This window comes from Quercus lobata, chromosome 8, assembly GCF_001633185.2.
Source record: "Quercus lobata isolate SW786 chromosome 8, ValleyOak3.0 Primary Assembly, whole genome shotgun sequence".
Lineage (NCBI taxonomy): Eukaryota > Viridiplantae > Streptophyta > Magnoliopsida > Fagales > Fagaceae > Quercus > Quercus lobata.
The window spans coordinates 6204319-6222050 of record NC_044911.1 but is presented as its reverse complement, the minus strand read 5'-3'; the positions used below and the strand labels follow the sequence as shown (position 1 = coordinate 6222050).

The 17732-nt window shown below is 36.7% G+C and overlaps 1 protein-coding gene across 1 annotated transcript; it reads left to right on the top strand.

Annotated features, from left to right (window-relative positions):
• Positions 1 to 1630: 1630 nt before the first annotated feature.
• LOC115956214 (receptor-like kinase TMK4) lies at positions 1631 to 11282 on the top strand. The gene is made up of 2 exons (XM_031074655.1): positions 1631 to 3803; positions 10803 to 11282. The coding sequence occupies exons 1-2, from the start codon at positions 1631 to 1633 to the stop codon at positions 11231 to 11233; spliced, it is 2604 nt and encodes an 867-aa protein (XP_030930515.1). The 3' UTR covers positions 11234 to 11282.
• The last annotated feature ends 6450 nt before the right edge of the window (positions 11283 to 17732 follow it).

Genomic DNA, 17732 nt, shown 5'->3' with positions numbered 1-17732 from the left:
TGGTGGGAGATTTGAACGTTGCACACATATCTCTGTTTAAAATATCAAAAAATGTCAATTAATTAAGTTATAAGACTCTTAACAAATTAAGAGCATTGCCAGGCAAGCTAGAGAGAGTCTATTTGTCTTCAATCTCAAGCACGATTAGTGGATGAGAATTAATGGATCTAGATGGTCTGAAACAACGTAAAGTCTTCAATTACAAAGTCAAGGTGCATTGTTAGAAGAAATTTGCAATGGCCGAAATCTTCGTGCAACTTTCTTTCCCGACAAAGAAATAGAATAATTTAAGATAAGTTTCAAGCCTTCATGGCTAGCTTCCATTCAAAGAATAATGGTCTAAAGAATAAATAGTATATAAAAAAAAAAAAATTAACAACATTTTTTATATAGTTAAGTTGATCTACTATTGTTGGTTCTAAATTGATTCACTAATATTACTTTATCTCCCAATAATCTATAATGGTGGAGTTTGGATATAGATTATTCCACATCCACGTTAGCATTGTAGCGCGTTTTGCCTTTTTTTTTTTGTTCAGCCCGTAATTGTTGACAAGTCAATTGTGAATAGTGTTCTCATGTACTATTCATGGGTCTCATAAATTACACTTTTTAGCAACTTTTTTATTAAAAATGGTCTCATAACACTATTCACACATTTAAAAAATATTTCGCTACAATGTTTCTATTTTTCAGTTTCAGCAAAATAAGTTCTATCCAAACATATCCAACATTAACATCAACAACAGTTTTTTTTTCTTTTTTCTTTGTTTTTGGTCTAAATCAAAATGATGGTGACTTTTTATTATTTTTATATATTTTCAAGGTCAGCTTAGCCGCCAATTACTAACCATGACAATTTTTTGTTTTTTGTTTAGAAAAATTCTAACAGTAACTTGGCCCTTCCAACACGGCTCACTCGGTCCCTCTCGCATCTCTCGAATTTTTTTTCTAAATAACAATAAATATTAAAAAATTTAGTTAATTGTCACATTTCAAAACAATTTTGAAAACTAGCATCTCGAGTGTCTAAAACTCGAGTTCCAAGATAAAACTCGAGTTTTTAAGTCTCGATTTGTAAGTGGATTAAGTTAAATGGGGAAAACAATGAGGCTGAAAATTGAGTTTTAAAAACTCGATTTCCATTAATTAAGAAAAAACGCCGCTATAGGTCTTTAAAACGTCACTATAGGTCTTAAAAACGCCACTATAGGACCCCCTAAACCTGTACTTATAAAAATTTTTTGCAGAAAAACGCTGCTATAGGGCTTTAAAACGTCACTGTAAGAATTAAAAACGCCACTATAGGTGAAATTTTTTTGCATGGAAATCGAGTTTTAAAGACTCGAGATCTATGTGGCGTTTTCACACTTGCAAAGCGAGTCTTTTGGACTCGAGTTATAATATGGATCTCGAGTTTCTAAAACTCGAGATGTTAGTTTTCTTAATTCTTTGAAAACGTTCCTAACTTACTATTTTGAATGGCTGATGGATGATGTTATGCACAATACCTCCGCATCTCTCTCCTTTCTTGGGTACAAAAAATGAAAAAAGTCCTTACCTTTGAACATCAACATTCAACACTGCCAGACTTCAAACCGATCTCTCTCTCTCTCTCTCTCAATCTCAAATGGTTCGGCTGATCTATCTCTTTACCTTCATTTTCTCCTTTCTAACTCTTTCATATGCCGATGACTCTGCAGTCATGGCCAAGCTCCTAACCTCTTTCGACACCGCCCCAAGCGGCTGGTCTGCCACCACAGACTACTGCATGTGGAAAAACGTCAACTGCGACGGAAGCAACCGTGTCACCTTCATCGACTTAGCTTCCCAGTCTCTCACAGGCATTCTTCCTTCTGATCTTGGCACTCTCACCCAACTCACCACTCTTTCTCTACGAGGCAACTCTCTCTCTGGACCTCTCCCCTCCCTTGCCAACCTCACTTCTCTCCAAAAACTCTACCTTGACAACAACAATTTCACCTCCGTTCCTTCAGGTTTCTTCCAAGGACTCACAAGCTTACAAATCTTAACCTTGAGCCAAAACCTTGGTCTTGCACCTTGGACCATCTCCACCGAGTTGACTCAGGCCACTAGTTTAGTCACTTTCTATGCTAGCAATGCAAACATTATTGGGTCTTTACCAGAGATCTTTGGTTCCTTCCCGAGTCTTAAGGATCTCCGACTTTCTTACAATAATCTCACTGGCACTTTACCTAAATCCTTCGGAGGATCAGGGATCCAAAACCTCTGGCTCAACAACCAGCAAAATGGCTTGTCCGGAACCATCGACGTGTTGTCTTCGATGACACAGTTGTCCCAAGTGTGGCTACTCAAGAACCAGTTCACTGGTCCCATCCCAGACTTGTCAAACTGTACAAGTTTGTTTGATCTTCAACTCAGAGACAACCAGTTTACAGGCCTCATCCCAGCCTCACTGATGTCAATTCCCACATTGAGAAACGTTTCCTTGGATAACAATGTCCTCCAAGGGCCTTACCCACAGTTCCCATCTAGCGTGACTACTCACACTCTGGATGGTATCAATAGCTTCTGTAAAAACACCCTAGGTCCTTGTGATCCCCAAGTGACCACATTGCTCGAAATCGCTTCGGCATTTGGGTATCCAATCAAGCTAGCCAATTCTTGGACAGGTAACGATGCTTGTACTAGCTGGACTTTCATTATCTGCGATTCACAGGGGAATATTATCACTATCAATTTCGCTAAGCAGCAATTCGTTGGGACGATCTCGCCTGTCTTTGCAGAACTCTCATCGTTGAGGAATTTGTATCTGAATGATAACAATTTGACGGGTTCCATTCCGGATGCTTTGACCAACATGACAAGCCTTCAGGTTCTTGACATTTCAAACAATAACCTTACTGGGTTGATACCGAAATTTGGAGATTCCGTGAAGCTAACTGCGACCGGTAATCCTTTGATTTGGAAGAATGCTCCGAGCTCTGGAAGTGGAGGGAGTTCTCCGTCAGGTTCAAATGGCACATCGCCCAGTGGGAATCCGGCTGGAATGGGGTCGAGTGGTACTTCCAGTGGGAGTTCTCCTTTGATTGCTAGTATAGTTATTGCTGTGATCATATTTCTTGTGGTCATGTTATCGGTCTCGATTAGATGTTATGTTAGTAGAAGGCACAGGCGACCAACAATTTCATTGAAGATTGAAGTAGCGGAGAATCCTGAAAGTAGAAGTACAAGTGTACGGAATATTGAAATTTCGATTGAAGTTCTAAAACAGGCGACCAACAATTTCAATGAAGATAACATTTTGGGTAGGGGAGGTTTTGGAGTTGTCTACAAAGGAGAATACCATGATGGGACCAAGGTTGCTGTGAAAAGGATGGAATCTGCTGCAATGGGTAGCAAAGGAATCAATGAATTTCAGGCGGAGATTTCAGTCCTTAATAAAGTGAGGCATAGACATTTGGTTTCTCTTTTAGGATGTTGTATCAATGAGAACGAGAGACTTTTGGTATATGAGTACATGCCACAGGGGTCGTTAACACAACGTTTGTTTGATTTGGGTGAGAAATTGTGTTCTCCTCTTACTTGGAAGCAGAGGATTCAAATAGCAATGGATGTGGCACGCGGAATGGAATACTTGCATAGTTTAGCACCACAAATTTTCATTCATAGAGATTTAAAACCTTCCAACATACTTCTTGGAAATGATATGAGGGCCAAGGTTGCAGATTTTGGTTTAGTTAAAATTGCGCCTGATGGGAAGAACTCTGTAACAACGCGATTAGCTGGGACATTTGGTTATCTTGCGCCAGAATATGGAGGTAACTAAAGCCTAAGATTTTATGTTCTTGTGTCTTAGTTGAATTTGATATAGTTATTAAATGGTCAATGTGTCTTAATTGAATTTGATAGAGTATAGTGATTAAATGGCCATTCAAAACTTGGACAAAAATTATCTGCACAATTAAAGCAAATCACATCACGGAGGAAGTCAGTCAACTTTCTTTCTTTCTTTTTTTTTTTTTTTTTTTTTTTTTTTTTTTTTTTTTGTGTATAAAAATAATATTGTAAATAATCTCTCATACCTGTCATTGACGAAGGAGTGTTATTAGTATTTTAGTATAGCCTTCATAATGCTCCAATTGCTCCTTGATTTTTGTCTTTTATAGAATCGAGGGTGTTACGGGAATGATTGGGCCGCAAGTCCACATTAGTCCACTCCTTTATGTCATTTCCATATCAATCCCCATGCTCCTTAAATCTGCTAATTCTTTTAAAACATCCTTTGATCTTCACTTTAATGCATTAGACACCATGCGAGTCTCTTTATTTATTTTTTTTTTTTTGAGAAACCAGACTAAAAGTCTGGGCTATTATTGAAAGGAAACAAGAAACAACAGTTCAGTGAACATCAAACAGAAGCAAAGACACTAAGTCATCAGGTGGGTCATTCAACCAGACCTGAGCATTCCTAAAAGCTTTTGCTTTTTTTGCCATAGCATCAGCCACACTATTACAAACTCGACTGGTATGAGCAAAAACACATGATTCAAACGCCAAAGCTAGACTGCGAATGTCTTCTATAACGACACCGTAAGATGAGAAACCAGCACTGTTTTGGTTTAGAGCATTGATAACCATAGCTGAGTCCCCTTCAACAATCACTCTCTGTAACCCAATTTCTGCAGCGAATTCGATGGCTTTCTGGCATGCTAGAGCTTCCATTTCAGCAACCGTATGAGTCAGCACCATTGGGGAAGAAACTGCACCAACAAAGTCACCTCTCCAGTCTCGAACAACAACACCGATACCAGCCAAATGCGCCTCCCTGAACACTGCAGCATCGAAGTTGACTTTATGGTATTGAAAGTCAGGTTTGATCCAATGTTGCCGGACAGGAGGGGGAGGGATAACCGGTTCAATCTGTTGGGTTGCCAGAAAATCTTACAGCAAGTTTCCTGCCATTGTTAGGATTCGGTCCGTAGCTCTCACAGGACGACCAAAATAGATGGCATTTCGCCGGTTCCACAGCAGCGACGCTGCAATGGCGAACACCTCCTTTCTATAGTCCTCCTTAACCTGCAAAAAAAGGGAGAGTAAGTCGCTAAAACTTTGGGGTTGGGGGAGATTTGCTTGGTTAAAATAGTGGGATGAGCTCCAAACGGACTCCACTTCTCTGCAAGTCCAGATAGCATGCAACGGATCCTCGGGGTAAAGTTTGCAAAGCTCACACTGGTCAGATGGTGTAATTTTTCTTCGGAACAAGTTACTCTTAGTAGGAAGGGCATCATTACACGCTCGCCAGATGAAATGCTTAAGCTTGTTAGGAACTCGAAGCCCCCACACTGCCTTCCAAAACTGATTCAGAGCAGACCGGTTTGAAGGCTCTGCCTGGCTGCCTTCCACCCCAGAGACCAGAAGTTTATAAGCGCTACTTGTGCTGAAATCACCTGAAGGAGTACAGCCCCATGCAATTTTATCTGGAGGACAACGGCGACTCAGAGGAATACCCAATATGGCAGCCGCTTCATGTGGCAAGAAGAGCTGATTAACACGATCAGTTCTCCACACTCCCAGCTCCGAATTTATCAGTGTTTGAACCTTAGTTTCAGCTGCAACAGAGGGCAGAGGGGAGATAATGGGACTCCTGGGGCTACCCGGCAACCAACTATCCTCCTTGATGCGCACATTCTGCCCATTCCCTATACACCACACCATGCCCTTCCGAATCACATCTCTTGCACTAAGGATACTCTTCCATGCATAGGACCCCATACTCGACTCTTTTGCCTCTAAAAATGAGCAATTAGGGAAAAATCTTGCTTTGAAAACCCGATGACAAAGGGAATTGGGATTATTAATCATCCTCCAAGCTTGCTTAGCCAACAACGCATCATTGAATTTTTCTATCTCCTTAAACCCCATACCCCCCATCTCCTTGTCTTGGCAAAGTTTCTTCCAATGGACCCAATGAACCTTTCTAGTACCGTCCCCATATCCCCACCAAAACTTACGAGTTAGCACCTCCAAGTCTTTAATCAAGCCTTTTGGGAGCTTGAAGCAACTCATGGTATAGGTAGGGATGGCTTGGATCACAGCTTTTATAAGAACTTCCCTTCCGGCTTGAGATAGGAGTTTTTCCTTCCAACCTTGCAACTTCTTCCAAACTCTTTCCTTGATGTAGACAAAGCTTTGTTTCTTTGCCCGACCAACAAGAGCTGGCAACCCCAAGTATTTTTCATACTAACGAATAGCCGGAACCCTCAATAAAGCCTGGATTCGAACTTTCACTTGGGCTTGAGTATTTGAGCTGAAAAAAATATTGGTCTTCTCTCGATTAATTTTTTGCCCCGAACCCCTTTCATAGACAGCCAATACATCCATTATTCTTTGACACTCAACTTCCGTAGCACGGCAAAAAAGCACACTGTCATCTGCAAAAAATAAATGGGAGACCTGAGGCCCATTTCTACAAATAGCTACACCTCTGATATCATCATTAGCTTTAGCTTTTTGGAGTAAACTCTGTAAACCCAAAGCACATAATAAGAATAAATAGGGGGATAATGGATCACCTTGGCGTAAACCTCTTGAAGGTTTGATGCTACCCACAGGCTGCCCATTTAGAAGAACCAAATAGGAGACCGTTTTCATGCTTGGCATGATGATTCGGATCATTTTTTCATCAAGCCCTAGATGATGCATAATTTTTTCCAAGAATTCCCATTCAACATGGTCATAGGCTTTGCTTATATCGAGCTTGAGAGCCATATACCCCAATTTACCGGTTGTCTTTCTTTTGAGATGATGCAAAGTTTCAAAAGCTACAAGGATATTGTCAGAAATAAGACGCCCCGACAAGAAAGCACTCTGAGAATCTGGAATAGTTTGGAGTAAAAACTTCTTCAAACGATTAGCAACCACTTTAGCAATAAGTTTATAAATAACATTACAAAGACTTATAGGTCTAAAGTCAGCCACCTTTTTCGGATCTTTGATTTTAGGGATAAGAGCAATATATGTGGTATTTAGTGATTCAGGAATGAAACCAGAATTCAAAGCATTAAGCACAACCTCCGTGACATCTTTACCCACAATATGCCAAAAAGATTTATAAAAAATAGGAGACATACCATCGGGACCCGGTGCTGTGAGCGGGGCCATTTGTTTGAGAGCTTGAAACACCTCATCTGCATGAAAATCATTAGCAGCCCCCATATTATCATCAACCGTGACAGTGTGCAGAACTCCATCAAGAATTTCCTCAAAACCCGTAGGATTTGAGGAGGTAAAAATGCCCTCAAAATACCTCTCAACCACCTTACCCATAGCTGCCTCCTCTTCAATCCAAACCCCATTCTCATCTTCTAAACCCAAGATGTGGTTACGTCTATTCCTCTGATTAGCTCTGCAATGGAAATATTTAGTGTTACTATCACCCTCCTTCAACCAAGCATTCCTAGACCTTTGCTTCCACATCACCTACTCTTTGGTTTTTAATTGTTGGATTTCCACTCTAAGAGCTTGAATCCGATTGGGTTGTTGCCTATAACCATCCGATTCCTCTAGGGATTTCAAATCAGTCAATTTTCTTTGCAATGAATGATGAACATGGCCGAAGGACTTACGGTTCCACTCCCTAAGATTGTCTTGACATGCATTGATCTTTCTATTAAAACTCCAAGCTAAACATCCCACAGAGTCATCTCCCCATGCAGCTTTTACCACTCCCTCACAAGAATTATCTCTCAACCACATAGCCTCAAAGCGAAAGGGGCGACCCTTACGATAGAAACGTTTAAGCTCTGAGTCTGAACACAAAAGAAGAGTTTTATGATTCGAATGAAAAGCATCCAAGTGATGAATGCGTGATGTTGGGAACTTTAGGATCCAATCAATGGTTGCCACCCCCCTATCTAACCGAATCCAGACATTTTGATCCCCAGGTCTTCTGTTACTTCAAGTGAAAGGGAACCCATTGAAACCTAAATCCTTTAAACCACAAAAATCAAGAGCATCACGAAACCCTAGCATTTGCCGTTCCGGTCGATCAAGCCACCCTTGCTTTTCCTCAGCCAACAGAATTTCATTAAAATCACCTATGCAAATCCAAGGAAGGGAAACCCGAGTACTAAGGGCCTTAAGGAGGGACCAGGAGTCTTCCCGGCTGGCGGTGTCAGGGTCACCATAGAAACCCGTTAACCGCCAGGTGTCATCAACTCCATGGTCAATGATAGCATCTATATGATGGTTAGAATATGATTGTATATCCACCCTTAAATCATTAGGCCAAAACAAAGCTAGCCCACCCCCAATATTATGCCGGGGAACCACAAAAATATTAGATTTCTGAATTTTCCTTCCTACTCGCTCCAACACTACCTTCTCTACCTTAGTCTCCATTAAGAAAACTAACTTGGGATCTTTGTTGCCGACTAAAGCAACTAGTTCTTCCTCTGTCTGTGGGTTCCCAAGCCCACGACAGTTCCAACTTAAGCAACTCATTGGGCTCGGTGGTGCTGGGAACCAGCCACCACCTCAAAATTCTCCTTATCATGGGAGTAGGAAAAATCCATACATTGCCTTTTATTCAAACTGACTTCCTCAGGATCTATCACAGGGCGTCGCTCCAAGTTACTCGGCTGCTTGTTGACATCAGACTGTTGACATAGACAAGCAATTTTCTTCCATGTTCTTAGAGGGACAGACTTCACTATACTGTGATTAGTACAATCCTCTAAAGGACTTGGCCGACTCTTCATTCCACTAGCAGAGCTGTTCCCACCATTATTTCCTTCCTTCAATGTCAAATCCACCACACCCCTTTCAATCCGAGAGGAATAGCAGACACTGTGCCCTTCAATCCCATCACTATGTCCCTGAACTTTGCCCTTAGGAAAATCCTCTTTATGTAGCTTAGGACCACCCTTCTCAAGGTTGTGCTGATCTACCCTTATTGTAGAAGCCGCACCACCCTTTGAACCATGTCTAGAGGATGCTGAAAAATTATCATTAGCTTGCCCATCACCCTTACCTGATGAAGAAGTATATTTTCTGCCCCAAGGTGCTTGACTGCGAGAACTACCTGATATCATAGCTACTGACTTCCGCGTCTATTGAACCTGTTCAGCCCGCATCCACTCACCATACTGTTGATCCTCTCTTTTCAATCTCCCTTTCCCTCTCAGCCACACCTCACAGTCCCTCTCACCATGCGAAACCCTTCCACACCAATAGCAAAAATTGGGTAACCGTTCATAGCGGATGCCAACCCAGCCAACGTGATTTCCTTCAGCCCACAACTTACAGCAGCGTGGAAGAGGTTTTGTAATGTCAACCGCAACTCGAACTCGCAAAAACTCTCCGCCTGCTGCATCATCCTCTGTATCGGCAACCTGGATCACTGAGCCTATTTTTCTACCAATGGTTTCACCGGTTTCATGGTTCAAGCTTTTCTCAGGCACGTTATGGATTTGCACCCAAAACGTGACACGATCAAACTCTAAGAAAGGGATAGACTCCACATCAGCTGCCTTTTTGAAAACCACCAAACTCTTGTCGAAAGACCATGGCTCATATTCCAGCACCCTCTCCAAGTCAAGAACATCTTCAAACTCGAACAACAGAATACTCTCTCCGATATCTCGGATCTTTAGTTCACCAGCAGGTTTCCACAGCGACTTAAATGTACGGGCCACCGCATCGACATTCAGGGTGCGCTTAGTGAAAAACTTGCCAGCCAACCGGTGTATTACTACCGGTTCCTGACGGGCCACCTCTGCCCCGCCCTCTTCTTCCTCTGTTAAGGAAAACCGTGACCACAAATCTTCAAGACCAGCCATAGGTGATACGAAACCAGAACATCAATAGAAACAACTATCGCACAACAGACCACCAGCCCCCACCGTCCTATCAAACGCTGAAGGTTTGAAGGGAACAAGAAACCTAAACCAGGTTAGGTACAAAATTCTACACGCGTGGGATGAGAAGACCCTAAACCCTAGCCGTGGGAAGAGTCAACCCTAAACCCTAGCCGCAAGAGAAACTATCAAATCCCGCAATTTTGTATATTCAAAATACGCCAATTTTGTTCATTTTCCTAATCTAAACAAGTTTATAAATATTATTTTCTCCATCTCCATCCTTACTACCCAACTCCCCATATAAGTTATTGTAGGTCTTAAATTTGACCTTTGGTTTTTGTTATAAACTCAAAATTTAAATAATTAGATAAACAGAGAAAGAAATATTGAATTCTATAATATTTTTTTTTTTGAAGCAATCAATACACTTAGTATGCAACTTTCTAGGCATATTGTTATATTTTTAACACCAATTTATTTTGACTAATCAAATTATTGAAAAAAAAAAATCATGAAGAAATTTCAAAAGTATGAACAAACATAGAGCAACTAAGTAAATCAATCTAGGAATGAAAAATAAATTACATTTCACGTTTACATTTTATTTTGTATGATAGTTGCATTATTATACATATTTATGATTCATACATATTAATATTTTTAGGATTAATTCCATTCATATTTTTTAATTTTCCCCAACCTCTCAATTGAAATTTTGGCTTTGCCACTATATATGTATAGTCGACTTTGACTAATTTATTAAGAATCTATGTACGACTCAACAATTTGAGACTAGGACTTGTTATTGTTGTACGTATATAATCTTTTATCTTCATGTGCTTGTGTCACACCAAGTATGTTGACACCAATGTTCACCATGAATAATTGTTTTTTAGTTAGATGTCACTAGTTGAACCATTGCAAGTCATCTTGTTGAGTTCTTTTCCTTGCCAACAGCTACAGGAAGAGTGACCACCAAAGCGGATGTATATGCATTTGGAGTGGTTTTGATGCAGCTGATTACCGGTAGAAAAGCAGTAGATGATACTTTGCCAAATGAGAACCCTCATCTGGTCACATGGTTTTGTAAGATTCTAAACAAAAAGGAGCGCATCCCTATGGCCATTGATCAAACTATTAACCTTGATGAGGATACCATGGAGAGCATATACAGAGTGGCTGAGCTTGCAGGACATTGCACTACTCACCAGCCATACCAAAGGCCGAATATGGGGCATGTAGTCAACATCTTAAGTCCTCTTGTAGAGAAGTGGAAACCAACATGTCATAAATTAGAGCACAAATTTCCCACTTTTCATGGAGTAGAGGACATCTATGGCTTTGACCAAGACATGAGCCTTCCTTTGCAAAGATGGCAAACGATGTAGAACCAACAACTCTAGGATCTAAGCATCTATAAACATGTTAAATTCTTTGTGAAAGAGCCAAAGACATGTTTTTCTTTGTGTTTTTAATCTTTGTGCAAGTAATTTTTACATGTGGAGAGTGAATTATTATATAGTATCTTCGTAAGAGCTAAGAATTCCAACTTTTATATTTTGCATTGCATGCATTTTCACTAGACACTCGGCCAACCGAGGTCATACAAAATGTCTTGGTAGACACTTGGTCAATTATGATTCTCAGACATGTTTAAAACATGTATTTTAACGATTTGGTCTTAATTTGCTTTCACTTGGTCATTAGAAACTACACCCTTTCTCTTCCACACTATCAAATTTTAGTTAAACCAGAACTTTTGATTCCAACATCTTTCACTTATCAATTCAAGGTAATCTCATAATATTTTATTGTATTTACATCATAAAATCATGTAGACTCATATCTTTAAGTTTAGGAATTGGGGATTTTACAAGTTTTGATATTGAGCTCAAGTTTTTATTTTTATTTTTATTTCTTTTTGTCAAATGTTTGTACATAATGGGGTTGTTCCCCTTTGGTTTAAAATTTCTTTTTGGACATATTTATGGTTAATCTTTCACTTTATCCATGGTTGTTTTCATTTTGCACTCCTTGACCCTATTTTTTTATTGCACTCCCCTACTGCCGCTTAGATACAACATGAAGCTAAGATTCCAATAGAAATTTTATTCATCACAAGCTTGTGCCCATTAAAGTAGAATAACACACCGATATAGACCAATAAGATTAAACCTAAATCTAATTGACTAGGGCTAAAGGCCAATTATTAAATTATGAAAATTATATTGATTCAAAGAAATTAACTAACCTATAAAAAAATTAAATAAAATAGTAATATGGAATTAGCTAATAAGACCAAATATAAAATCCAAAGGGCCAATAGTAAAAACATAATATTAAAAAAATAAAATCAAAACAAAACAATCGGTTATTTTGGTATTCTTAAAATTGATGAAGGACAATAAATTCTCAAATATTTTTGCGAAAAAATTGACCCCAAAAAAAAAAATAGAGAGGCTAACTTATAAATTGCATCTTCTAATTTTGTCTAAAAATCAATTTAGTTCAGTAATTTCAATTCCATTCAATTAAGTTCTCTAACTTTTAAATTTATTTAATTTATTCAATTCAGTTATTTTGTAAACTTCTATTAGAAGGGTTACTGATAAATTTCCTAAAACATCATTTTGATATTTTTAAAATTCTAAACTAAAAAAATATTTTAAAAAATTAATAAAATAAAAAGCCAACCATAGGAAGAACATTTAGATTTCCAAAAATTTAAATCAATACAATTTTTATACAAAGTCAACAAAATACTCATTTAAATAAAAAGCAACCAAAAAAATTCATCACTTCTGAGCAACCAAACAAAAGCCTAGATTTGTTTGTTAAAACTTCCAAATCAACCTAACATAAAAACTTCCAAATCAAAATTAAAACTCACTAATAGCATTATCAACACACAACTCATAACTTATATTTGTTAAAACCCAACAACAAAAATAGTACTCTGCTCTTGAAAATAGGAAGCTTCGGTTAACCCAATTATATCACCCAAATACTCAACCCCCACAGGCAAAAAGACCCAAATTGGCATCAGATCTTGATAATGGGAAGGGTTCATTGGCAAGAGTCTCGACTAATGCCAATTGGGGAACAAGGGTTTTAGAAAGCTTGCTTGAAATCAACACTATGTCCAAATAGAAAATTTAGAAATTCTAGAATTTCTTGAAATTAAACACAGATTATTATTATTATTTAAAGGGTCATGCTAACGAGTGCTCTTAGGACAATGGTTAACAATCTGTTTTAGGATATGAATTGTTAACATTAATTGCTTTTTTTTTTTTTTCTTTTTTTTTTTTCATAAAAACTTTCTTTAAATAAATTGTTAACCAATACCCTAAGGGCATTTGTTAGCATTTTCCTTATTTAATTATTTTTTTTAGGTAAAATGAACTAAAACCCTTAAACTTTGAGGAGGATGCATTTAACATCCTCTTCCCCCTTCAACCAATTTTCAACGAATTTCATACACAAAACAAAACTATTCATAAATTGCCTATAAATTCTTCTATTATCCTTGCCTCAAAATAATAAACGACAACATACCGAATTTGGAAATTTTTGATGATGTTCCTAATCCCAATATGATCGCTCTCTCTCGAACATCACCCGATGGTGCAGAAACAGAATAATTAAATTCAGAAATAGGTATGCATCTGTTTTTGTGTCCTACTTTGGCCTTTTTGCATGTTTGGTTCTATGCGGGTGATTGTTTTTCGTTAATTATTTGTACTTCTTGTGCATTGTGCTTGTGATATTCTTTAGAATGCATGAAAACAATCAACTAACATGCTTTTAAAATAGATATGGCGCTGTAGTTAAATTGAAGATGCACGTACAAAATATGAGTTTAATAGATAAAATTTCAGTGTCTAAGAAATTACAAGGGTTGGGTCAATTAGAAATCTAAATTCTAAAGTTGAGTTATCCACGGACCACGGTCATATATAGTTACTAGTCACTAACCTGTGCATCGCCACTGCATGAGTATCAAGAAAAAAAATATTATTTTTTAGTTAGAGTAGTAAGTAAAAATGCATGAAATTATAAAAAATGATATTTAAAAAATAGTACAAAGTTTTATTAGTTAGGCATAAAAAAACAATGTTATTTTATTTATTAGTTTTTTGTGAGAATGAATAAGAGAAAGAATGTTCAATGTTGTGTCTCTAGTTTAGTTAGTGTTGTATATATAGAATCATAGATAGGTGTACACAAAATAGATTGTACTATGTGTATGTTTGGTTTCCACTTAAAGTGCGTTGCGTTTCTGAATTGCGTTTTTGTTCTTTCTTTTTTTTTTTTTTTTTTTTTTAAAGGGTCAGTGTTTTCAGTTTCAGTTTTCAGTTTCAGCAAAATAGTTCTATGCCTATATTATCTATTATATTTTTATTTCATAACCTTTCATATTGGATACATATTAAAGGTGTCTATTGAATGAAAAGATACCCATTGACTGAAGATGTGTCTATTGAATAAAAATGTGCATATTTAATGAAAATGTATCTATTGACCGAAAATGTGCATATTAATGGAAAAGTAGCTATTGAAGGGTCACAATCATTTCAGTATAAATAGTAGTTCATATTAATTTGGTAACTTCTTTTCAACTTCTTCTTTTTCATTTTTCTTAGAAATATAAGAAACTTGTGGGTCTTCTACGAAATCGCTATTTGTAGAACTTGTCTAAGGATAACATTCAATTGTGCCTCCAAGTTAATCAAATTTTCTGTTTGTCTACTGGATCATTTTTTTATTCCATTATATGACTCCTCTATGTTCCCAAAAAAATCAAAAAGATTGGTGAAGTCTAATACTCGTTTTAGCATAACTGAAATGAAGAATTTTTTAGAGAAATTAAGAGACTTTTTTTTCTCGATTGCAATCTATGGATATATGGCAATCAAAGTTTTTGTTTTTATTTTTTTACCAAGGACTTGTAAATGCATGATTGGTGGTTTATTGGGAATCGGAAAAAGAAAAAAGATAAAAGAAGTATGTGGTGGAAATGTTGAGATGCAGAGGAAGGAAAGGAATTTAGTAGGGAACGTGAAAAGTATACATAGAGAATGTGTTTTTGCATTAAGAGAGAAGAGAATTATACCTTTGTCAGAAAATGTCTGTCACACTGGACATAGTCTATTGGCGTTGTCATGGATTTACTATGAACTATCTCTCCAAGTATGCAGTCAATTGCTGCACCCTGATTGTATAGAATATCATTAGATAGCAACAAAAATGTGAAATACCCATAAACTAAAAATAAACACGTAATATTAGAAATTTTAACTATTCAAACATGTAATCACCTAAAATAAACACGTAATATTATAAATTTTAACTATTCAAACATGTAATCACCTTTGTTAACACCAAATGCTCGCATCTCAACAGATCAGCCACCTTGAACAACCTCAACAGATGCATTTAAAATTGGGCTTGTCCAATGAAGTCGCACGACATTCAAAATGTCATCGAGGAGTTCTTTCTGTGAAGTGTTTAGGATATGAAGGAATTTTTTAATTTTTTGAGAAATAGGATACGAAGGATTTTGATATGATATATACGTTTTATCTGTATCAGTCTCTAAAACAAACCAAAAAAAAAAATAGAATGTGATTGGGAGTTTTTAGTGTTATTTATAGTTAATTCTTAAAAATTGTATTTAATACAAATTGAATTTCATGAAAAGTCACAATCTTTGGGAGTTTTAAAATGTAAACATGGCTGCAATTTATGTAAACACGTGGCGCAATGAGATGCGGTCAAAAAAAAGTCAAACGTTTCAGCTATTAGTATAGGCCAGTGTCAATTCGGGTTAGCGTGTCGGTTCGTGTCGGGTTGATGGTAGGTATTCGACTAAATGACTAATCCCTAACCCGACCATTTAATAATCGTGTCCATGATCCTTCAAACCCTACCCGACTTTATAAGCGGGTTACCTGATCCAAAACCATTTAACACCTTAATAAACGGAGTCGTGTTGAGATGCACGAATGTAAACACAACCCATTTAACCTGCATATATTAAAATATAACATCCATCAAGAAATGTTTTTTTTTTACTCCAAAAGCAGTGCATTACACCTCAAGTCTTTCAACCACATTCCAAAATAACTATAGTTCACAAAAATATACATTCATTAGAAATAAGTTCTACACCAAAGAAGCATACACTTCAAACCCAAATACTCAATAAGTTTAACAAAAAATAAAAATAACATTGTCAACAAAATTAAATCCTTGGAACTCGCCCACAATCTTAAGTGAGCGTTTAATTCAAGGAAACTGGCGTTTTTCTGCGTTTACGTTTTGCTCTGCTGGGACCCAATTTGTGTTTCTTTTTTTTTTTTTTTGGCTGCCGTTGTTTTTGACTTTTCAACCGATTTACTGTACACTTTTCATCCACTCATGCACTGTTCACAGCAAAATAAGAGGCGGAGTGCACATCAGTGGGTCCTATTTACTGTTCACGGACCCACAAATATCACTTTTCAGCAACTTTTTTATTAAAAATGGGTCCCACGGCACTATTCACACATTTAAAAATTATTTTGCTACAGTGTTTTCAGTTTTTAATTTCAGCAACTTTCAGTTTCAGTAACAATAAGCTCAATCCAAACGGACCCTAAGTATCAATATTGAAAGAATTTGAGCAAACAGTAGACTAATCCTGATTATGACCACGATTATTATCCATAAATTCTTTGTTGATGTTAAAATTCATAACATCTTCTACAAGCTCATCCAATTTTATTTGTGCAAGTTCTATGCCAAAAAAAAAAAAAAAAAAAAATATTAGTAGTTCTAGGATTTGAAAGTTTCAATTTTTAATTATATCCCTTGTAAATTTTTGTAATTACTCACTTTTCTTTTTAAATTTAAAATATATGTTGGATATAAAAGGTATTTGACAAATCTAAAATAAAATAAATATTTATTTGTTATACAAGTTAAACGGGTTGTGTTAAGTGGGTCATTTCAGGTTGACACAAATAAATTGGCGTGTCAAACGTGTCTATTGCGGGTTACACGGGTTGATCCGCTTATGACACGTTTCTTATCGTGTCACTTTCGGGTTGACCCGTTTATGACCCAAACCCATTAAGGCCCAACCCTAACCCGAAAAAACCCGTGTTGGGTTCGTGTCGTGTTCGCGGGTTGGGTCAAACATTGACACCCCTAATTAGTTATTACTAGTCGCTAACCCGTGCGATGCACGAGAAAACTATTAAAAGTAAGATCCAAAATAAATTATTCACAAAATTATGGTATTAGAATGCATTAAAATTCATGTAATTTAAGTATCCTCTAAAATAAATACTTAATAAGAACTTTTTTTACATTTTTTATAATAATATTAATTATGTAAATTTTCAGTTAAGTTCATATATTACCTTGCAAAGAGGTGCATAATATTTGCCTATGGTATCTATACATCGCTATATATTTCTTTATACATTGTTATATATCCTACTTAAACACAATCTATATTTAGATATAGAAGTTTCTTTAAGACCTTCTCCCTTCTTGTTAAAAATATTTAGTATACTTAAAAAAAAAAAAAAAAAAAAAAAATCTTATATAATTAGGAATATGTCTAAATCAAACTGACAATTAGCCATGTTTTTTGGAGAAGGACCCACTATATTAATGAATTGACATTAATAGTATATTAAATCTTGGTCAATCACATAACAAAAGAGAAATACTATAAACAATTATATTTAAATCAAAATTCAAATCTACATATTTGCATGGTAATTTAAAAAAATCAAAACCAAATACTTTTCACAAACTTCAACAACAAATATGTTTCTCAAAAAAAAAAAAAATCTTACAAACCTCAAAACCTCACTGTTCATGAACATATTC